The 24,830-nt window shown below is 41.2% G+C and overlaps 1 protein-coding gene across 2 annotated transcripts in view; it reads left to right on the top strand.

The window, feature by feature from the left end:
- kif16ba (kinesin family member 16Ba) overlaps window positions 1–24,830 on the top strand; it is a 133,120-nt gene that overhangs the window by 53,141 nt on the left and 55,149 nt on the right. The window contains exons 16-22 of one of the 2 annotated variants that reach the window (XM_072581524.1): window positions 4,628–4,710; window positions 8,418–8,506; window positions 9,802–9,834; window positions 11,392–11,445; window positions 13,724–15,127; window positions 18,153–18,308; window positions 23,703–23,814. In XM_072581524.1, the coding sequence (XP_072437625.1) occupies window positions 4,628–4,710; window positions 8,418–8,506; window positions 9,802–9,834; window positions 11,392–11,445; window positions 13,724–15,127; window positions 18,153–18,308; window positions 23,703–23,814 (1,931 nt within the window). The remainder of the gene's footprint in view (window positions 1–4,627; window positions 4,711–8,417; window positions 8,507–9,801; window positions 9,835–11,391; window positions 11,446–13,723; window positions 15,128–18,152; window positions 18,309–23,702; window positions 23,815–24,830) is intronic. The other variant, XM_072581525.1, reaches the window with a different exon arrangement.

Below are 24,830 nucleotides of genomic sequence, written 5' to 3'. Positions count from 1 at the left end.
TCCTGTTCTTTGGGTGCTGCCTGACCTGCTGCGCTTTTCCAGCAACACATTTTCAGCAGAGAGCCTGAAGGGTCAGGCTTCAGCCCTTCAGACTCTCTGCCTGTATTCCTGATGAAAGACTTTTGCCCGAAACGTCGATTTTACTGCTCCTCGGATGCTGCCTGAACTGCTGTGCTTTTCCAGCACCACTCTAATCTAGACTCTGCTATCTTACAGTGCCAAGCACCCAGGTTCGATACTACCCTTGGGCAACTGCCTGTGTGGAGTTTGCATGTTCTCCCCATGTCTACATGGTTTCCTCCAGGTGCTCTGGTTTCCTCCTACAGTCCAAAGATGTGCAGGTTAAGTGGATTGACCAAGTTAAATTGCCCATAGTATCCAGGGATGTGCAGACTAAGTGGATTAGCCATGGGAAATTCAGGTTACAGGGATAGGGTGAGTCTGGGTATGGCCAGTTTCCACACTGGGGATTCTGTGATAACTTGGGAGATTTTTTTTCTCTCTGGCACTTTGTCAGATTTCCAGCATCTGCAATATTCTGCTTTTCTATACCAAATATACATTGGTTTCTGTGAACACTGATCTATGTATCTCTTACACAATCGTGAAGTGCTCCAATTTGGTTCTTTCTACTGGAATCCTGAAGAAAACTCATCTGAACCTTGCACATTCCTGCGTTCCCAAGGTTCCCTTTCAGGTTCCCAGACCAATCAGTCTGGCTGCATAGTCTCTGTTTATTCAGCTAACTAAGATGGGCAGTTAACAGTTCCTGCTGCAGCATGCCTTTGGTCCATTCAATCATGCTGTCCAAAATTATGCTTGTGTTCTAAGTTGGTTTCTGGAGTCCTAGTCCTGATCAAAGCTTTCCGTCTTGCATTTATGTCTTGCTCCTATTGAGCAATGTTAAAATTTTCTATTATTTCTTCCAAGGAGTTGACATTATACCCAGATCTTTTTGCTGGATAAGTGCACTGTTTCATAATTGCGGAGGCTATTGTGATTTTACTTTTCTCTACCTTTCAGATCCCATGCAAAAGAACTCTTGTCTGTGACATTAGCCACCATGGCAGCAGTGATGCATATCAATGCCACACTGTTGCAGTCCATTCAGAGCTTCCACTGTAGTATTCTTTAGGGAACCGGATAAAATCAACTTTCTAATCAGTTTGCCTGACGGCCTGTGACCCTTTTGCTGACCATGACTGTTGCAGGTCTGCGTCTGATTACCATCTGCATGGCCTCTCTGAAAGTTCCTGTAGTTTCGCTTTGCCAGCTGTAATGCTCAAGTTTTCAAGGATCTCCTATTCTTGGAGAGATGTTGAACAGTGAAGTTGATAGCAGACGGAAGTACGGAGATCCTTTACCCTGTGTGCTGCTATTACCTTTTCTGACTTGGGCGTCCTTTGTATGCTGAGTGATACCATTGCAGCTTGTGTGGTTACACACTATTATTCACTCTTGGAATGAGAGTGTCACTGGTCAGGCCACATACTGCCCGTCCCTCAAGGCTCTGGAGAAGGTGGTGGTGAGTTGCTGCATTGAATTTCTGCGATGCTTGGTGTGTAAGGTTACTCAGCAGACTGTTCGGAAGGGACTTAACAGGATTTTGGCCCACCCTCTAACAGTGAAGGGATGGAAACATTTTTCCAGATCAGGATGGTGTGAGACTTCAGAGCAAATTTGTACATGGTGGAGTTCCATAATGTCTGCCATCTTGTCTTTCTAGTGGTAGAGGTTGCGAGTTTGAAAGTTTCGAAGGAGCTTTGGTGAATTGCTGCGTGAGTAGATGGTGGACTCTGCAGCCACGTTGCTTTGGTGATGATGGGAATGAATGTTGAAGATGGTTCAAAGGGGTGCCAATAAAATGGGATGCTTTGACCTGGATGCAGCCGAATTTCAACTGTTACTGTAGGTGAATCTATTAGACGGGTGGAGAGCATTCCATCACGCATTTCTCTTGTGCCTGTAGGTGGTGGACAGGCATTGGAGAGATAAGAAAATGAATTACTCACTGCAGAATTCCTAGTCTCTTGCTACATTTTAACATGGAACATGTTATGCAACTGACTAACATCATAAATTAAAGTCCATTCAGCCAGAGCTAATGCAAAAAGGGTGTGTTGTTGATGGCTTTCAGAGGAGGGAGTGGGTGGGATCGCACTCTTGGGCTGTGAGGGGCAACTTGAACATTTTGAGATAGGAGTACCTCCAGTGCTAACGGTGAGTAGTAAAATCAGTGAAAGTGTTTCGCAATTGGTGCTGTCAGCAGTCAAATTGATTGAAACAAAATTGGAATCTCTTCCAAAAACTGAAGATATAAAGTAAACATTGTGGGGAACAGGAGCATTGAATAGGATGGCCTTGATGTTTCTGGTATTTTACCAGTAGTGGGGTAGGTATCAGGAGGGTTGCCCATCCTCGGACAATCAAGTTACTGGCCACTGAAAGGCAACAGAGGGCCCCAGAGCTAATAATCATAATTTATACCCACAACCCACCCAACATGTGTGCCTCGTAATAATGCTGTCCAAATCCTTCAGCAGAGTCTAACCAAAGCTGCCCTGATTCAGCTTTGAATCCAGTCTCCATATTGCTCCTTGTCGTATCCTGTCTCCAGTGCCTGTGACAGCCACCACTCACCATCTGATTGGCCAGATGTTGTTAGAGGCAGTGCCAACCTGTGAAAGCATATGTAATTCAGAGCCAGTTACTGATGGTAGAGGCAGCAACTTTCTTTCCATCACATGGCTGACCAGGAATCTCTCCTGCTCTTACCACCCATATCCTGTTTGGTTGCATTAGCAATGTATCAAATCCTGGAGAGTCTTTCTATTGTTAGTTTGAAATTAAAATGAATGTTTCACTTTTGGTCCTAAAGTTTTATCATCATCTTGCAATTCAATCAAAGGGCAAACCAGTCAAACACCAGTATTTTAAATGAATTATTTCATTGTAAATCCACACAAAAGATTATCCAGTTCACAGTTGTTACAGTAAAGCACAGTAATCATCTTTTTTAAAATAGTTTTAATTGACTGGACTATTTGTCAGTATGGCGAAGGTTATCCTTCGTGTTCTTTTTATGTTGGCTCTGCAGGATACATGTTAACCTTATTTAAATTCATGCTGTGAATAGTTCTGAACATGCTGACATAGATTGAATACATTTCAACCACATGAAATGAATTCTTTTGACAAAGTCAGTGGATATTTGTTGAATTTTAGTGTCATATTAAGTGGAGTGAAAGTTAACCCAGAAAATTTGAATATTTTGCTTCTTCCCCAAGAATCTTTAGATTCCTTGGTGATCTCATAAGGCTGGTCTAATCCAGAGGATTGACAATATGCATTGCGATATCTCGAGAACAGATTGTCTCCTTAAATAGTACACTTAATAGAGTTGACAGGATTTCTGTACAACATTTGCATGGCCCAATTGCATTGACACAATCCTAATATTTGGCAACTTAATTGGCAAAGTTGTGATGAAAATGGAAAGCTACAATTACTTTTAGAAAGGGTGCTATAGAACATAGAACAATACAACGCAGTACAGGCCCTTTGGCCCTCGATGTTGCACCGATCCAAGCCCACCTAACCTACACTAGCCCACTATCCTCCATATGTCTATCCAATGCCCGTTTAAATGCCCATAAAGAGGGAGAGTCCACCACTGCTACTGGCAGGGCATTCCATGAACTCACGACTCGCTGAGTAAAGAATCTACCCCTAACATCTGTCCTATACCTACCACCCCTTAATTTAAACCTATGCCCCCTCGTAATAGCTGACTCCATACGTGGAAAAAGGTTCTCATGGTCAACCCTATCTAAACCTCTAATCACCTAATCATCTTGTACACAAAGTATACAGATAGTATACAGCAGCTTTTAATACTGAGAAGGAAATCTGCTTATAACAGTGCTATGAAACACTTTCGACTCCATCAATATTTTGAAAGTGCCTGTGTAATTAAAAGGACTGTTTTGACAAAAGATCGGAAAATAATTTATCAAAATATTTTTCAACAGTTTTGCTGTCTCTAATCCTATTGCTGACAGAAGGATTTAGGATTACTTCCTAGCTCTTTTTTAAAAAAACTGTACATTTGCAATTACAGGTTCATCTCCATCCATTTGGGCACATTTTGATATCTTTTGGTTATGTAAAACATGAACTGCATGCGATTGAGTACCATGTACTTGTGTTCCAAATCTCGCTTTCAGTATTCTTTCCTCTCAAATCTGTTCCTCCTTAAAGCAAGAATGCACAGTTGGCATTATATTGCAGGCTGTCCATCATTTTAAGTATCAATATTCCAGCCACCAAATAATGTTGATTATGAATTGTTGACATTTGCCAGCAAATAAATCTTTTTTGTGTTTGGGATACTTACTTCATCTGAAAACTGTTGGTTACTCTTTACACAACTTGAGGAAGAGGACAGATGCTATGATTTTGTGTTTAAAAATAAAACACATTTGGTTTTGTTAATTTTGTAATGTCCAAGGTCAGTTAGTAAAACTACACTTAACTCAGCTATGTTCACCAACAGAATTTCTATTCAAAGTATTTGGTTAATCCTGGGAAACAAAGGAATTGAACTTCTGTCTCCCCTCTTTTACAGGAGCTGTCATACTCCTGGGGAGAACCAACATGTTCAGGTTTAATCATCCTAAGGAAGCTGCTAAACTCAGGGAAAAAAGAAAGGTATGTTATGTGGTTTGGACCTTAAACTTTTACATAAATTGAAAAAAATGCAAGTTCAGTGAGTCAGTGACACAGTCCTATTTTTATTTTTATTTGACTTTGTCGTCTAAGTCACTATGCAGTTGTACAGTCTAAATCTTATTCTTTGGTTAGATAATAGAAGTTTAAGCTTAAGTCATATTTATTAAGTATTATTATGACAGATGATCTTAACTGAGCCATCAGGGGGTATATAGGAAAGGTAATGTTTTGGTTGGGAATGCTAGATGTTGCTTTGACAAGCATGCTCAGGACATGTTAATTAATGAGGTTTGAATTCAATATGATGCCTATTGTAAGCAGTGATGATGTATTTTTAAATATATGCTTTTATTGAGAGAACTTCAGCTGGGATAACTTGTTTTAAAATTTATTCCTTTATGGAATGTGGCTATCACAAGACTAGTGTTCCCATTCGGAGAAGAGTCAACCTCATATATAGAATGGGCAGACTTGTTGAAGAGCCTAGACTAGAGTGGTGCTGGAAAAGCACAGCAGGTCAGGCCGCATTCAAGGAGCAGGAAAATCGACATTTCAGGCAAAAGCCCTCCATCAGGAATAGAGGCAGGGTGCCTGCAGGGTGGAGAGATAAATGAGAGAGGGATGGGGGTGGGGAGAAAGTAACATAAGTACAATAGGTGAATGGGGGTGGGGATGGAGGTGATAGGTCAGAGAGGAGGGTGGAGTGGATAGATGGAAAGGAAGATAGGCAGGTAGGAGAAAGTGAGGACTGCAGATGCTGGAGACCAGAGTTGAAAAATGTGGTGCTGGAAGAACACAGCAGGACAGGCAGCATCCGAGGAGCAGGAGAATCGATGTTTCAAGCATAAGCCCTTCTTCAGGAATGATAGGCAGGTAGGACAGGTCATGGGGTCGGTGCTGAGCTGGAAGGTTGGAACTGGGGTGAGGTGGGGGAAGGAGAAATTAGTAAACTGGAAGTCCACATTGATGCCCTGGGGTTGAAGTCTTCCAAGGCGGAAGATGAGGCGTTCTTTCTCCAGGCGTCAGGTGGTGAGGGAGCGGCGGTGGAGGAGGCCCAGAACCTGCATGTCCTTGGCAGAGTGGGAGGGGGAGTTGAAATGTTGGGCCACCCTACCACCTGCAAAAATGCCATCCTGTATTCCCAATTCCTCCGCTTCCACCATATCTGCTTTCAGGAGGACCAGTTCCAGATGGCCTCCTTCTTTTGAGACCGCAATTTCCCTTCCCATGTGCTTAAAGATGCTCTCCAACGCATCTAGTCCACATCCCGCACCTCCGCCCTCAGACCCCACCCCTCCAATCGTAACAAGGACAGAACCCCCTTGGTGCTCACCTTCCACCCTACCAACCTTCGCATAAACCAAATCATCCACTGACATTTCCACCACCTCCAAATGGACCCCACCACCAGGGATATATTTCCCTCCCCACCCCTTTCCGCCTTCCGCAAAGACCGTTCGCTCCGTGACTACCTCGTTAAGTCCTCGCGCCCCCAACAACCCACCCTCCCTTCCTGACACCCTCCCCTGCCACCGCCAGACTTGCAAAACCTGCGCCCACACCACCTTCCTCATCTCCATCCAAGGCCCCAAAGGAGCCTTCCACATCCATCAACGTTTTACCTGCACATCCACCAATATCATTTATTGTATCCATTGCACCCGATGCAGTCTCCTCTACATTGGAGCGCTTTAGGGAACACCTCCAGGGCACCCACACCAAACAACCCCACCGCCCTGTGGCCCAACATTTCAACTCCCCCTCCCACTCAGCAGAAGACATGCAGATCCTGGGCCTCCTCTACTGCTACTCCCTCATCACTCGACGCCTGGAGGAAGAAAGCCTCATCTTCCACCTCAGAACACCTCAATACCAGGGCATCAATGTGGACTTCACCAGTTTCCTTATTCTCCATGCCCCGCACCTCTGCCCAGCTCCAACCTTCCAGCTCAGCACCATCCCCAAGACTTGTCCTACCTGCCTATCTTCCTTTCCTCCTATCCACTCCACCCTCCTCTCTGACCTATCACCTCTCATTCACCCCATTCACCCATTGTACTCTTTGCTACCGTCCCTCACCCTCCTCTCTGACCTATCACCTCCATCCCTACCCCCATTCACCTATTGTAATCTATGCTACTTTCTCCCCACCCCTCTCTCATTTATCTCTCCACCCTGCCTCTATTCCTGATGAAGGGCTTTTGCCCGAAACGTCGATTTTCCTGCTTCTCTGATGCTGCCTGACCTGCTGTGGTTTTCCAGCACCACTCTAATCTAGACTCTGGTTTCCAGCATCTGCAGTCCTTGTTTTTACCTTACTGACTTGTTGAAGAGCTGATCCTCCAATCAGATACTGCTCATAGGCTCACTAATTAGCCTATCATTAGCAAACCTGAGAGAAATAGCCTGCACTAGAACAAGCAGCAAGCACTGAGGAAAGTAAGTGATGGCAGTGAAACGAAAGGTGGGGGGGTGGTGTGGGGATGCTGAGATGGTCAAAGATAGAGCTTTTTGTCAGGAAAGGGAGTGTGTCAGGAGGACCGCCTGCTGGGGGTGGGGGGAGGTGAAGGGAGAGAGAGGGTGATACCAAAGAGATGTGCTGCAAGAGGGTTGAGGCAAGGATGAGGTTGGGGAGAGGGTTATTGGAGAGAATATAAAAGGAGGTTGAGGGGAGCAGACGCCTGTAGGAGAAATGGAAGAGCATGGAGCTATAAATAAGATGAGGGAGAGAGACTGCTAAAGCGAAGGGGATCTGCAAGAGTTGTGGAGAGAGAGCCATATTAAACCTGTCAACCAAGGAATACTCAGCTGACTAGAGACAGGAAAAGTTGAAATTATTGAGGCAATTCATTTCTTCAATGTTCTCACAAAGCTGTTCCTGAACTTATGCAGCATTACCAAGAGAGTTCACATTCAAAGTGGTGGAAGCTATTGCAATGCACATGTGTATATCATTGTTAAATTTAACAGTGAGATGTAGATCTGAGATGCTGTGAGAAGGGCACTGCCTAATTAAAATGTGCCTGCTTTCTATATATGTGATTGAAACACATTAGCTGTGAATTCAAGTCTGTGGAAGTTGTGTTTAGTATGATGGCTATTTGTGTGCAGAAATAAATATCACACACTTTTGAAAGAAACAACTTATGCTGTTGTCTTGTGCCAATTGAAATACTGTGGTTCCAGGAAATTAGTGCTTGTCTTGTGTGTTGTGATTTTGAATTTAATAACCATGATTGAGATGTGACGGGCTTAGACAGGATAGAGTGATTTTTCCTTTTGGTAAAGGGTTCAAAGATTGGGGAATAGATTTAAGAAAACAGGAGGTTTAAAGGGGATCTGAAAGGAAACAAAGTTTCACTCTGTGTGATGGGAATCTGGAACTCACTGCCTGTAGGGTGGTAAAGACTGAAGCCCTCATAACTTTTATGAAGTATGTACATTTGTGATGCCAAGGCATCCAACACTCTGTGCCAAGTGCTGGTAAATGGAATTAGAATAGTTAGGTGGTTGTTTCTGAATGATGCAGACTTGATGAACTGAAGGGCCATTTTTTTGATCATGTGTACCTCCATGACTCTACTTAAGTCGTCTTGATTTGTATTGAAAATGTTCATTTTGAGTTGAAGATCACTAACTTTACCCATCTGTGCTACTTCAGTTTTATTTGCTTTGCACTTTTACAGAGTGGACTGCTGTCTACCTTCAGTTTGTCTATGACTGACCTTTCTAAATCCTGTGAAAATCTTTCAGCCGTCATGCTTTACAATCCAGGGTAAGCAAAAGAGGCAACCAAGATCTGTTGATACAAGAGTGGCTTACTGAACTTTTGTTCCTACTGAGTAATATTAGATTTTGCTGTCTTTTGTTTATTCACAATTTCAAATACCAATTTAGTGAGATCTTGCAAATTTTTGTCCTCCATACTTATTATTTGCAATGACCACTTGCATTGTTATTCTTCTGTAATAAAGACTATTCAAGACCCTTTGCAGAGCTTGAAACTGAGCTATTAGGACAATGTAAGGAGCATCCTAATGGAGGAGAGGCAAAGAAGTAAAGCTGGAGGCAAATTCCAGAGCTTGATGTGTTGACAGCTGAGAACACCACCACCATGGTGGAGGGTCAGTGATGCTGAAGAGGCCACAATTAGACAATTGCAGGTATTAAGCATGTTGGGGAGCTGGAGGGGAATACAGAATAGAGATGCACAAGGTCCTGGAGAAATTGAAACAAAAGTGAAAACTTAACGAGTTGCCGTTTTAGGCTTCTACTTGAACAAAAAGAGGGGCGGTTCTTGGTGTGAGTGGTTATTAGTGTGAATTGGGGGATAAGCAACAATTTCTGAAGTGTCCAGTTTTATTGAGCATGCTAGGTTGGAGACCAACCAGGAAAGTGCTTGGAGGTTTCACTGCCAGATAAGAGGCTGGAGCAGAGTGGTGCAGTATGACAGAGGAGTAGTTTTAGTGCTGGAGAGCATGTGGGGTTAGGAGCGCAGCTCAGGTTCCAGTGCAACTACACAAAGTCTAGTTCATGTAGTGAGTAGCTATAGCCATCAGTTGGGAAATTGAATGTGTGACAGGGATGGAAGGAATGCCCAAAATTTATTGAAGAGGGACAAAAGAGGGAAAAAAAGACTCTGTCTGGATGACATCAAATTGCATATGCTTAATTGACAGAAAAGCAACTGTGGTTACATAAACAGGCCAGAGATTAAGAGACATGTACTGTCATAATATAAGAGCACTCTGTATTAAAGTATCAGTTCCTGTGATTGCTATAGTACAGTAATGGACCAATGTTGACCCACAAAATCCAATAGCCAAACCTCAATGTGCTGTTGCTCATGAAATGTACTTACCCTTTATAACCACAATTTCTTTTCCCATCTTAAAGGTCAAGTTAATGTTAATTAAAGTTTTACTTCATTATATAGTTTTGTTACTTTTGTGGAAAGAGTTCTTTGTGTTCAGTAGGATACCAGATATGAATTGTTTTACAAATGAAATCTGATAAATTTGATCTTCTCTTAATTAATCCTTTTTGCTTTCAATGCACTTCCCATGGCAGTCTTTTCACTATAAAGGGACCCATTTGCCTAAGGTAGTAATATGCCATTTGAATTTATTGATTGTGATGTCTGCATGAAATTAGCTTGTTAAAAATATTTTGGGCATGTTTTGCAAATTTCTTTCCCTTATGCTGTCAAATGCACTAATTTGGATATGAAATATAGTTCACACCTGGAATTATCCAGACATCATTGGAGCACTACTTATAATACAGTCTTGTAGCAATATTTTAAGGAACAACTCTCATTTCTCCTCTTCCAAAAAATTCTCAAGTTGCCTTACAAGAATAGGTCAGACAGAAGTTGGTGAGAAAACAAAGTAATGGAAAAGCAGCAGAAAACAAAAGGCATAGTCCAAAAGCTAGCTTTTCAGGCAAAAGGTAGGGAAGTGAAGTAGATTTTGCAGAAGTATTTTGAACAATAGGGATGCAAAGGCTGAAGAATCATCCTCCGGTAGGTGTGGTGAAGAGGGAAATCTGCAGACACGATTTGGAGCAAAGGACCATAGAGGCTTTCTTGTGTAGCTGGATAAAATTTCTGAGCAGGGTAGGATGAGGCCGTGAGGGATTTGTGAATGAGAACCAGAATTTGAAGCTGATTGGCTCGGAACTATTGAAGGTCAGTGCCATTTGTGATCTGCTGGATCTTTATGGGCGGCACAGTGGTTAGCACTGCTCCCTCACAGCGCCAGAGACCCGGGTTCAATTCCCGCTTCAGGCAAATGTCTGTGTGGAGTTTGCACGTTCTCCCTGTGTCTGCGTGGGTTTCCTCCGGGTGCTCCGGTTTCCTCCCACAGTCCAAAAATGGGCAGGTTAGGTGAATTGGCCATGCTAAATTGCCTGTATGTTAGGTGAAGGGGTAAATGTAGGGGAATGGGTCTGGGTAGGTTGCTCTTCGGAGGGTCAGTGTGGACTTGATGGGCCGAAGGGCCTGTTTCCACACTGTAAATTATCTATTCTAAATGGTCCTTTGTGCTGCAGTCATCCTGGGTGAAAGACTTTAGATTCAAGAGCACAAAGCTACTGATTAGAAAATTTGGGGGAGGGAAGGAAAAAAGATTATTGAGCTAATGAAGGGAATGAGTAAGGTTTGAGCATTGAAGGAATTTTAGACTTGGGAATAAATGACAGTGTACCATAGGTGAGAAAAAGCAGTCTTGGTGGATTGAAATACATCTCATAATCAAAAAGAGCACCTGCAGGCTTAGGAATGGAATTGGGTGTGAACTGAACCAGATCGATTCTATTTTCCATAGGTAGTGTTAAAACGTTTTACAATTCTATGTAGATCAGTGTCATGTAAAAATAATTGCTCCAGACTTGTAATGGTGATGGGAAAATAAAATGTCGGTGTGGGTATACAGGTAGAAATGGAGCCCCTTCTGGTAGATAACTCCATTGGGTTGGGCATTTTTTTGTTGGGGAAGGTGATCAGTAGGTATAGTCAATGTCAGTGTGCGAAAAGATAAACTTTATTTCATGTTTGCATCAATGTTTGCATCATCTGAATGAAATATTCTCTTATTTATCCTTTATTTGCTGTATGTTGATATGTGAATACCTCTGCTAATCTTTCTGAACTTTCTCTAGGCTAGAATTTGAGAGACAACAGAGAGAAGAGCTAGAAAAGCTGGAAAATAAGAGGTAAGAGCCAGAATCTCAGAACTGCTACAGCACAGAAGGCAAAGCATAAAGCCCATTGTGATAAACTGCCTCTATGGTCTCCCATGGACTGGCACATTCTTATCGCATACTGATGTCTTGGCAATGTAACTATTTCAAAATGTGCATTATTAATTGGTTGTCATTTCTTTCAAAATCTAAATCCTATTAACTGAAATGTTAATGTATTCTTCACTTCAGCTCAACTTTCCCTGAAGGCATGTCAAAATATTGAACTACTTCATGAAAGACTTAAGTTGTTGATAAGCTATTACAGACAATAAACAGGGTGAAACAGATTTGTTTTAAGGGTGATTCCACAAGACTGCATTTGTTGGCTCTTGCTAATTGTCCTGCAAAAATGATGGACCATTTTGTATTGACTCTGTGATTTATGAGAGTACTCTGAGAGGGTGTGCTGAGAAGGATCTGCTGTGCTAACTGTGGAAGTCAAGGATGGGTAATTTAAAGACCATAGATATAGGAGCAGAATCAGATCATTCGGCCCATCAAATCTATTTCATTATTTGTTCATGGCTGATATGTTTCTCAACCCCATTCTCCTGCCTTCTCCCTATGACGCTTGATCCCATTACTAATCAAAAACCTATCTATCTCTGTCTTAAAAACACTCAATGACTTGGCTTCCACAGCTCTCTGCAGCAATGAGTTTCACTGATTCATCACCATCTGACTGAAAGAAATTCCTTCCCATCTCTGTTCTAAGTATTTTGTAAGTTTCAACAGGCCGCCCTGGACGTGGAGAAGATGTTCCTAAGACCTGAATGTACAAGCCTCGGAGTGAAGGGACACCCTTTAGAAAAGAGAGGATTTACAAGAGATGTAGATTTTGTTGTCGACTAGAAGATTGAAAAATTTTAGAAACTAGGAGGAGGGGCAATAAAGGGAGAAATTTGAGAATGAGAGAAAGCAATAAGAATCATGAAACCAGAGAGTAAAAGCTCCCACATGTATGATGAGGAAAAGAGTAGCTAAAGTGCATGTTGGCCCTTTAGAGGATGAAACAATAATGAAAAATAGAGAAATGGCAGGTCCTTTAAATAAATATTTTGTAACGGTCTTCATAGTAGAAGACACAAAACATCAGAAGGATGTTGAAAAAGAAAGCTGGCGCTTAAATAATTTGCTATCACTAAAGACAAAGTAATAGGAATGTTAACACTCCAGGCTGATAAGTCCTCTGAACCTGATGACCTGAAAACCCAGCTCTTGAAAGAAGTACATACAGCGATGATGGATATGTTGATTGAATCAGTGTTCCCTGGAATTACTTTCTTATGATGCTGCATAGTCTTCTGAGATCCATGCACCGCAGCACTTCCCAGAAATGGAATCTGTTCATAGGCATGCTGATTGGTGTGTGTAAGTCTTCCAGTGGCTGTACAGCATGCAGCTTGTAGGGAATGTAGGTTGTAATAATCCAGAATTCTCCCAGATTGTGGAGAAGTCCTAACAGATTGGGAAACTGAAAATATAACAGCACTGTTAGAAAAAGGAGAGGGATTGGGGTCAGAAAGCAGGAAACTCTAGGCCAGTTACCTTAATATCTGTCATTGGAATAATGCTAGAGACAATTGTTAAGAATATAGCAGGACATTTAGAAAATTGTAATATAGTCAAATAGCATCAACATTATCTTTGATCAAAAGCAGTTTCCAGTTATGTAGTTGTCAAAGAGAAATCCAAGTAAACTCTGTGACAATGGGCAATGTTAGGTTGCTGTTGCAAAGAATGACATGAACACCACTTGAATGACCACCTCCTTTGCCATAAGCATTCAATGATTCCATTTGTTTTTGGTGATTGGAAGCTCCACAACCTACAATGGTGCCCCCGTCCCAACAAAAATAAACTTAAAACTCTCTCTCGAACAGTATTGTAGGTCTCCCCTCACTGTATGCAGACTGCAGCAGTTAAAGAAGGGAGCTCCCCACCACCACAAGGCACTTAAGGATGGGCAACAAATGCTGGCCAACTCCATGAGCCTCCAAAACAACTAAACGAAACATTCTGATGTCTCTTAAAATAAATCTGAGTGCGCTTTATATTTGAGTAACTTATGGAAAAAAAATGCGATCAAATGCAAGAATCAAAAGAGAACAACTTAGGTTATATTGCAATTTAATATTAGCACCAAGTTATTGAACACCTTACTTTATTGGTTACACTGTGAAATGTTAAATTTTGTAAAATTTCACTGTTTTAAATGTGTTTTTTTGTTTCAACATACATATTTTAGGAGACTGATCGAAGAAATGGAAGAAAAACAACAATCAGAAAAGTCAGAACTAGAGAGGTTACAGCAGGAAGTAGAGACGCAACGCAAGGAGACTGAAATTGTCAAGCTTCGCATCCGAAAACAAGAAGAAAATCTGAAACGTCGAAATCTGGACATTGAAAGCAGGCTTAAAGACTTAAAGGCTGAGAAAGAGAAGTTTGAGGAAGAGCGGCAAAGAGAACAAGAAGAAATTGAGCTGCAAAAGAAAAAGCAGGAAGAAGAAATTTACCTACGAGTCCAAAAAGAATTACAGGTATTGCAGGAACTTCACGAGCAAGAGAATGCAGGTAAACTGGAAATTCTCAGAGAGCTAGAGAAACTCAAAAGAGAAAAGGATAAGCATAGTCAGAAGCTAGAATTGGAGAAGAGAAGACTTGAAGAGGAATCAAAACATCAACTGATTCTCGTCACGCGTCTGGGGGAGCAGGTCAGAGAAAAACAGGAAACTATCCAACTGCTCAAACGAGGTGATGTGCAGAGCCTGGATGAAGAAAAGAATATCCTCGAGGAAATTAGGGAAGTTCTCCTCAAAGCCAAAGAAGCTAGACCTGCCGGAGGTGATGAACCTAGATCTGCTGTTGAAGAAGATACTAGACCTGACGGAAGTGAGGAAACTGAAGATGTCCAGGGAGCGAAGGAAAGATACATGGATCTGAAAAGAACACAGTTGGAAAAGTTCACAGCTTTGGAACACAATGTTTCTTATCAAAAAAACCTCCTGGAAAAGGAAATCACTCTTGACCGTGAAGCTCTTGAGCAATTAAGGCATGCACATCAGAAATCCATAAATGGCAGCCTGGAAGATGGTGGAAGTCATGCTTTAGATTCAGTTGAGTTGCTCGAAGCAGTGGAGAAGCAGAAAGAGGTTGAACAACGAATGATGAATAAGGCACGGCAGCTAGATTATTTAATGGAAAACCATTTGCCTGCTCTGTTGGAGGAAAAGCAGAGAGCTGCAGAAATCCTCGACCGAGGTCTGCCTAGTTTGGATGTTGTACTTTATGAGACGGAGAAAGAAATTGAAGAGAAAAAGGAGCAGTTAGCACAATACAGAGCCAGCACTGATCAACTTCAGCAGCTGCAACAAACATATGAATTTACTGCTAATATAGCTCGACAAGAGGAAAAGGTTCGTATGATTGAAAAAGAGATCATTGAATCAAGAGAAAAGCAACAGAGAGAGGCATTGGAGCAAGCAGTAGCTAAAATAGAGAAGAGGCACTCTGCTCTTCAGCGTCATTCTGCCATTGACTTAGAGATCGAGGAACAGAGACAAAAACTAGCAACACTAAATGACTGTGAAGAAACAGATCTTCGAGATAGTCTGGAAGCAGAGCACAAAGCCCTAGAACAAGACCGTGAAAGGTGATAGAGCTTTTATTTTCAAAGCATAAACTGTGAAAACCTGTAGTAATAACGATATGTAGTGTGAAGTTCCTGATCTGTGCAGAGTTTTGCTGATCTTAGCTGGAGTAGTGGTACCTGTGTGACTATTGGCATTCATGTGGCAGGTTGGAAATCAGCCAGGGATTGTGTTTATTGCTGGGTGACTCTTACTGGAAAGTGTCTGTATGCGGGTATTGGGTGCAGACAAGTTGAGGTTCTGATTGGTTGTTTGTGCCAATGATTGCATAACTTTGAGAGGCCCCCACCTGTGTGGGCAATACAAAGCCAAACTGTAGATAGATGGTGGTTATGTGTATACCCAAATGTATCCAATGACAAACCTCTAGGCAGAGCGAAAAATCTATCATAAGACTCGAATGCTTCTAATCTAAGTTTATATTTCATTTCAGATTTTCGAAAACTTCCAGTTTTCTCTATTCTGACAGCTATTGCTATCTGACAATGAGCTTTGTTCATTAAAACGTTGTCAGTTGCATCCCTCCAACTGACTTAGAGATTTAACATGATGGAATTTCATTTTTGTTATTGAAGGAGAAACAGCATCAGCAAATTGTTTGTTGTTACATCCTAAAGTTATAGGATAGAAGGAAATGTTTGCCTTTAACAATTTAATAAAGTTCTTCCCAAGCCAGGTGTGCATATTGGAATTCAGGCATGCATCCTGATTTGTAAATTCATAGTTTCGATCTTTGAAATAAATGGAACAATTTTTCAATTTAAGCACTAACCACAGCACTAAGTAATCTAGAACAAACGTCTGACAGTACCAATCAATATTGTAGTGTACCCAAGCCCATCTGGTTCACTAATGTCCTTTTAGGGAAGAAAACTGCCGTTCTTGCATGTGACTCCAGACCCACAACAACGTGATTGACTCTTAATCTGCCTGAGGAGGTTAGGACTGGGCAATAAATGTTGGCCTAACCAGAACTACTGACAACCCCTTTAAAAATAACATTAACCTTCACTTTAGAAAAGCAGTCCTATCAATGTGCCATTTGCCCATTTTCCACATTGAAATGGATGTACCTGAAAAGGTTAGAAAATTTCCTTCAATTGAAAGTGCTTTGCTAACATAGAAATGGAAGCTTTTAGATCTAAACTTAGGAAAACTAACTTCGTGTAATCACTGATAAGAAAAACTAATGTTTCTTCCTGGGTTCTGAATGTTGTCTAGAGACTAATTTCTTATTGATGAAATTCCACGTATCCTTTACAATCCAAATGCACCTTTTTTAAACTGGCCAATATCCGGTTTGGTTAGAACATGATAACATAAACTTAACAGAACCCTCGGTCATACAAAGCATCACATGTGTTATCCTTTGTTTGTGGAAGCCGAAAAGCAGCTTGCCAGGCTAAGGCCCAACTTTAAGCCAACAAATTAATTTATTTCACATGTATTACATGAGTGAAATAACTAATTTCTTACAGTAGGTTCTAGGCAAAAGGAGAGACATTACATACAAAGGCTCAATTTCACAACAAAGCTAGGATATAGCATCATGTTTTAGAACTTCCCAATGCCTGTTAGGGCCCTCTTTCTCACTTTCTCATAAGAGGTAGAATGTCAGATTCGTAAGATTGCCAGTTCAAAGGTCCAGACCTCTGAGCAATCATACAAAGTAATTAGCCTGATCAAACGTGGTTCATGTGCAAACATGTTTCCCAGTGTTTGTCTTGACTAAAGTCTTCCCCTAAATTGAATGAAATAAAGTGTTACCTCCCTACTCTGATATGGGAAAGGAACTATTTAATAATAGTGATGTAAAAGACTTAGGATTAAATAATTTCAAAAATAGAAATTGCTGGAAGAACTCTGAAGGTCTGGCATCAACTGAAGAGAAAATAGAATTAATGTTTCAAATCAAGTGATCTTTCAGAGCTGATAGCTCGGAAAAGGTGATATTAATGCTGATGACCAGGGATTTGGAGGGCATGTAGTAAGCAGATAGATGGAGTTGGTCCCAGAGAGAGAGAGAGAGAGATAGAGATAGCTAATAGTAAGCCACCGAAGGAGCAAAGCTGATAATGGGGATAATGCAAAGATACAAATGGATTGGGTATGCTGAAAGCAGCCCTGTCGTGAAAAGGTGAGGGTAAAGGACATGTAAGGAGGTGTTCAGGCTGTAAAATTATTGAACTTTATATACAGCCCTGATGGCATAATTTCAGAATACAAGGTTGCCATTGTAAGACCGATGTGAGGAATGGTAGTGAATCTTTGGAATTCTTTAATGCAGAGGGTTGTATCATTTGGGTCATTTATGTATATTTAAAGCTGAGAGATTTTTAATCAGTAAGGGATTTGAGGGTTATGGGGAAAGATCAGGGAAGTGGAGTTGAGAATTATTAAATCAGCCATTATCATTTGAGTGACGTAGCAGAATCAATGGACTGAATGGTCTATTTCTGCTCTTACGTCTTAATGTCTTAAGTCACACAACACCAGGCAGATCAGGAAGGAGCAGCAGTCCAAAAACTTGTTACTTTAAATTAACCTGATGGACTATAATCTGATGTCATGTGACTTCTGACTTTGTACACCCCAGTCTGACATTGGCATCTCCACATCATGGCTACCATTTTATGGTCTTAAAGCAGGTCAAGACCAAATCACTACACACATCAATCATCTTTTTTTTAGGTAAAATTGTTAATCTGAGGGCAGCTGGAAGGTCTAGATTGAGATCAGATAAACTCAATTTCAGCCAGATCTTGCAAAACTCTTATGCTTTGTCTTGGCTTATTTCAAGTCCATGTGCCAAAATCAAGGTAGCAATATCTCAGGCCCCCATCTCCATCAAGAGTTTTCTAACCTAAAACATTTCCATTAATTTGTGGCGTTTTGTCTTTATTGTACCAATTATTATACTGTTTATTTGTATTTGTATTTTTTGTTCTGTTAAACCAGAGTTTAATATGACTGAAAGCTGCCTTGTCCAGTCATATGTGTATATTTCACGACTAATTTCTGCTGTAGGCTAGAACAAGAAATTCAGCAACTCAAGCGAAAGATTTGTGAAAATGACGTGGCCTTAAAGTTCTGTGGAGCTGGTGAAGAGAAGTCATCCTACACCAGTTGTCCTGCTAGTCCTCAAAGATCTCCAGCAATCATGACTCCAATAGCTGACGAAAGGTTTGTTTCCTGATGTCCATTTTAAAATGTTGTGCTTTTACATCGGGTACTGAATCAGATGGAGCTACTTTTTGTAGCTCATTATGCTATTTTATATATGTTTCATTAAAGTAGATCAGAAAGGATCTACTCGTACAGATAGGAAAACTAGTTCTCAAGCTTCCTTAGATTCTTGAATTCAGTGAGCTGTACAGTTTTGATAATCTTGCATGTCTCATACTTCAACATAGTTGAAGCCACAATCACTATGTGGCTTATCTAAATGTGATTATTGTGTATCATTATTATTTGGTTAGTTATAAACACAAAATATTTCAATAATACTTTGATATCCATTTGCTTCCTTTACCAGTTAAAACAATGGTTTATTTATCAATATCTGTTTAATCATGTCTGGTATCACGAAGTTATCATTTTGAAAGTTGAGGGCCATTTGGAAAACAGTGACCATAATGTGAATGGGTTCAATGTAGGACTAAGAACAAAAAAAGCGAAGTCAAGCACAAAAAAATTAAGATGGAGTCCACACTCTCAGGCTGCACTTAGGATACGGCAGTACAATCATGGGACATTGTCAAACAGGCAAGGGCAAGGCGACAAAGCTACACTACGTACATGCATACCAAGAACAAGAAACTGGAGAAACTTGGCATCACCACCAGCAGTAGCCAAGCCCGCCCTGGCACCACAGTGGAAAACTTTATCATCACACCCTTCAATCAGAAGAGATTGAAGTTCTCAGCAGGGGTCTCAATTTCTGCCCCACTACCAAAATGAGGAATTCATCAGACGAATGAGACTCCGAGAATTCTTTCAAGATGCCAGCAGTGATCCCAATGAACTCACCAAGGAGCCAGAACAGTCATCACAGGGATACCTCCCACTGGAGGGCCGCTGCTCTGGGGGTGGTGGTGGGGGGAAGGGGGGAGCAGTGTGTGTGTGTGTCAGTCACACCATCCATACTATCAAAACCACTCACAACATTGTCATCAAACCAGCAGATAAAGGAGGAGCCATCGTCATTCAGAATAGAACAGATTACCACAAGGAAATGTGCGGACAACTGAACGACCAGGAACACTACAGGCAACTACTGGCCAGTCCAATCAAAGAGCACACCCGTGAACTAAACACATTGATCAAGACTTTGGATCCAGTCCTTCAGAGTTCCCTATGCGCTCTCATCCCATGTGCTTCTCCCATAGGCAACTTCTACTGCCTTCTGAAGATACACAAAGCCAAGTTACCAGTACATCCCATTGTATCAGACATTGGGACACTGAGAGAACCTCTCTGGCTTTGTTAAAGACATCTTGAAACCCATTGTACAAGAGACCCCCAGCTTCTGTCACAACACTACGGATTTCTTACAGAAACTCAGCATCCACGGACCAGTCGAACCGGGAACCTTCCTTATCACAATGGACATTTCAGCACTCTACACCAGCATCCCCCACAATGACAGCATCGCAGCAATAGCCTCAGTCCTCAACACCAACAACTGCCAATCTCCAGATACCATCCTACACTCATCCGCTTTATCCTTGATCACAACGTCTTCACCTTTGACAACCAGTTCTTCATCCAGACACATGGAACAGCCATGGGGACCAAATTTGTACCCCAATATGCCAACATTTTCATGTACACGTTCGAACAAAACTTCTTCTATACGCAGGACCTCCAACCAACACTATACACCAGGTATATTGACAACATTTTCTTCGTCTGGACCCATGGCGAGGAGTCACTGAAACAGCTACACAGTCATATCAATGAGTTTCATCCCACCATCAAACTCCCCATGGACTCTTATCTATTATCTGTCTTTTTCTTGGACACATGCATCTCCATCAAGGATGGGCACCTCAGCACCTCACTCGACCGCAAACCATGAATAGTTTCACGATGCTACACTTCTCCAACTTCCACCCGAAACATATTAAAACAGCCATCCACTATTGACAAGCCCTATGCATACACAGAATCAGTTCAGACGAGGAGGAATGTAATGGGCATATGGAAGTACTCAAGGATGCCCTCATAAGAACAGGGTATTATGCTCAACTTATCGATCGCCAGTTCTAACATGTCACAATGAGAAATCGTAATGAGCTCCTCAGGAGACAGACACGAGCTGTACCCTTTGTTGTCCAGGACTTCCCAGAAGCCGAAAATCTATGCCATGTTCTTCGCAGCCTGCAACACATTATTAATGAGGATGAGCACCTCACCAAGACCTTCCCCACACCTCCACTTCTCTCCTTTAAACAACCACCAAACCACAAAAATAGATTAATTATGTATGGTGTTTGTTCCCATGAAAGACTTCATGTGCAAATGAGTAACTATTAAAGGTAGAAATGCAAATAAATGAGACAAAATTTGCTTGAAAGTAAGTTAAATGTTATGTTCCAATTAGCAGTGAAGAATAGAAGGAGAACCTTGTCTTAACACATTGAGCTTGTTATGTACAGAGGCAGAGATCACAAAATGTTTGTCTGCTCCTATATACGAGAACGTAAGTGAATCCGCAGTTAATCTGCTGTTGCTAGATCAAAATCCTGGAATTGTCTCCCTAATAGCATTGGTAGTCTACCTACAGCTCATGGACTGCAGCAGTTCAAGAAGGCAGCTCTCCACCACCTTCTCAAGGGCAACTAGGAATGGGCAATAAATGCTGGCTCAGCCAGCTGTGCCCATGGCCCACGAGTGATTTCTTTTTGGTGTCCAGAAGTGCTCCTACATACAACTGAGGTTTTTATTTTCATCACCAAATCACTTGTATTCCCATGAGTGAGTAACGAAAATGTCCACCACCTGAATACAATTCAATACCCAGTTAGTTTACATTAACAGGGCCTGACAAGTGTGGCTTGTCACAGACAAGAACGGTCATGAGCAAAAGCCCACCAGTGTAATAGAACATAGAACAATACAGCACAGAACAGGCCCTTCGGCCCACGATGTTGTGCCGAACTTCTATCCTAGATTAAGCACCCATCCATGTACCTATCCAAATGCCGCTTAAAAGTCGCCAATGATTCTGACTCTACCACTCCCACGGGCAGCGCATTCCATGCCCCCACCACTGTCTGGGTAAAGAACCCACCCCTGACATCTCCCCTATACCTTCCACCCTTCACCTTAAATTTATGTCCCCAGTGTAAGGGCTGACTGATCTTTGTGTGTGCTGTAAATTGTTTTGATTCTGTCCTAGAATGGTACATGTGCATACAATGTGTGATCCATTACCTCATTGTTCCTGATTCGCAATCTGTACACTTTAATTCCAAATCTCTTGCAGCCCACATTTATTCTAATGTTCTTTAAATGAGAACAAAGCCCATTTGTTAGTAATTCTCCCTTTACAGAAGATACCTTATTAACATGACATAAGATGTGAAAACATTGGTCATCAACTTTTCAATAAAAAAGATAGATGCTTGAATCAAAATTACAGTTTAAAGAGTAATTAAATTCCAATCTTAAACTGTGTAATTCCTCAAAAACAATTGTATTCTAATTGACATAAGACTTAAATACTTTTCAACAGAGATACTGCTCCAGTAATACAGCTTCACCTTGATCTAAAAGAATGCTTTTGCTTCACATAATACTTGGACTTACCCTAGATCAGACAATAAATGGGCTTAGGTCTGCTTCTGTTAGTTTTTTTCTGGAGCAGGTCACTTGAGGAGTGCCACTCCGTAGCAAGCATGGTTGATCAGGATACTGTGCATTTCCCACCATCCGTGAGTGATTTTTAGAAGGATTTACAAGTCAATACTCTCCCTATTTGGCTGTGTCATTAGTGCAATCTGTTTGACAATCAAGTTCTGAATTGGAACTCAAACCTGGAGCTCCTGGTTCAAAGGCAGGAACATTCCAAGTATCCTATAAATTACATTGTACAATGTTCTTATAATTCTGAGACAGCATATTATTTGACTAGGTCCTGAACAGTACCTGCACAGAAATGTACTACTGTATGCAAAGGTGAGGTCAAATCCCATTGTAGTAGTTTGCGATTTTCACTTGTGTTTTTTCTCATTTTAAAAGCTTGCTATTAATAAGCATGACCAGGAAACTAGTGTTTTTTTTTTAAGTAAGCTTTTTCATTAGTCTGCTTTATAGAAAAGAAAACCTGCCAATGTTATCAATACAGACTGCTCCAACCTCTCTCCAACTAGATTGACTTGTAGCAAACCACTCTGTTGTGTGAAACTGCTACTAAGGATACAACCACTTGGCTGTAGGCTAGGCATTAAACTAGGATATGGCACATAGTTATACTGGCAAAGTTCCTCAACATCTTCGCTATCAAGGGAACTGTCCTACAAACTAGTTACGCAATACTAATGGAACAAACAGCATACTCTAATCTTGTGGCTCAGACCTAAGCAACATCTAATTTTCCATGGGTGTACCTTCTTAGCTAGCAAGCATGAAAAGCTCCTTCATTTTCATGCAAGGGTTTTCATCTGGAAAGAACTTCTATGTTGCCACTTGCGAGCAATCTCCATGCGTTTTGGTCCAAAATCTCAGCCCCCACCCTGCAGTTGGTTGGGAGCTTAAAAAAACAACCTGTTTACCTCCAGAATTGCACATGCCAAGCACAGTTCTGTTTAAATGCAAAGCCTCCACAAAATACTGATACATGTTCCACTTAGCACCCGTGTGAGTAACGTAAAATTGACAGTATCACAGGTCCTGGCATTGTCACTTTTCAGAGCGAAATAATTACCATTCCTTCCTCCAACACATCTCATGCGATTGCTTGCTACCTAACCATATTAAATCAAGGCACCCTTACTCGAAAGCACATGTGTACGTGCGTACAGTTGAATTATACTCTTTTCAATTGTACCCCATGGTGTCCTAGCATATTCCAGTTGACACCTGGGATGGGGTTTTATCTTAATGAGAGAACGTTGGACAGGTTGGGCCTGCATATAATGGTGTCTAGAAGAATGAGCGGTGACCTTGTTGAGACATAAGATTCTTGGAGGACTGGACAGTATGGTTGTTGAAATATCCTCTCCCCTTTGTTGGGAGAGATTAGAGCTATAAGACACAAATTTCTTTTAAAACTAAAATGGGGGCACCTGCAATTTAGGACAGGTATGAGGAGGATTTTTTTTGGAAGTTGAGACTTTGTAGCTCGTCTTCAGCGAGCTTTGAGTACTTTTCAGGCTGCGGCAGATGGATGCTTGTGTTATAAAGGACTTAAGGATGATCAGGTAGAACAATGGAGTTGAGGGCACAAGTTCATCAGTCATGATCCTTTTGAATAGCTTGGTAGGCTTAAGGGACTGAATGGCCTCCTGCTGCTCCGAGTTTGTGTTGAGATTACAAACACTTTATACTCACGCTTTGTTTTAACCTCTTCAGGATAAATGCATATATTGAAGAGGAAGTTCAGCGACGACTAGCAGAAAAAGCAAAATTACAAAATGAACACGAAATAAACACTATGATTGACCCTTCTCTTTCCACAGAACAGGTGGGTAAGCTGTTGTCAACTTCAGTCTCGGAACAAACTGTTGCAGTGCACCATATGCATTATTAAAACGCTGCCATTTTTAATAGCAGCAAGCTTACATTTGCAATACTTGTAGCATAAAGCTTAAATGTGTTTTTGCATGTCTCAATTTCTGTAGTTGAAGGTTAATTCATCTATTATAAAACCATTTGTGTAACCTGGCATTTCAATGAGTTAATATGTTGAATGTGGACTTCCATAGTATTGAATAAAAGCATCAGAGAGGTCAAAATAAATTGAGAAGTTATAGATAAATAAAATAAACAAAAACAGAAATTGCGAGTGAAATTCAGCAAGTCTGGCAGCATCTGTGGAGAGAAAACAGTGTTAACATTTCAGAACACTGGATCACTGAACTCAAAGTGTTAACTGTTTTCTCTTCACAGATGCTGCCACACCAGCTGAATTTCAGAGTTAATGTTTCGAGTCCAGTGACCTAGTGTTCTGAAGAAGGTCACTGGACTCAATGTTAACTGCTTTCTCTCTACAGATGCTGCCAGATCTGTTTAGTTTCTCCAGCAGCTTGTATGTTTCAGATCTACAGCATCTGCAGTTCTTTGTTTTATTATAGCAGATATATGAGAAGCACTTGATTTCTAAAAGTTCCAATAAGAATTTGCTGTTGACTAAGTGAGTTTTAACAGCACATAGCAGATCCATCTGAATCACAAAAAATCCCAAGATCAATTTTCAAATTTCTTTTGGGATTTTGATCTTGGCAGTATAATTATTAGGAGAACAACCATAGCCCTTTGCATCGTCAATAGTTTAAGAAGGGGCATACTTACCACATGTCTCAGTCCTCAATCCTGCTAGGACTGTGCCAGTTGTCATCTAGTGAGGAAAAAAATGGTTTTTGAAAGTTACAGCAAGTTGGTCTCTGGAGTATTCCTTCAGTGAGAAGTGAACATCTTCAAGAGAAATGGCAAGAAAGTTAATGAAGAGAATTTGTGAGAAAACAAGATTCCTTCTCGATT

The sequence above is a fragment of the Chiloscyllium punctatum genome, chromosome 11 (genome assembly GCF_047496795.1).
Source record: "Chiloscyllium punctatum isolate Juve2018m chromosome 11, sChiPun1.3, whole genome shotgun sequence".
Taxonomy (NCBI): Eukaryota; Metazoa; Chordata; class Chondrichthyes; order Orectolobiformes; family Hemiscylliidae; genus Chiloscyllium; species Chiloscyllium punctatum.
The sequence above is the reverse complement of the archived record's forward strand: the minus strand, read 5'-3'. Positions and strand labels throughout refer to the sequence as shown.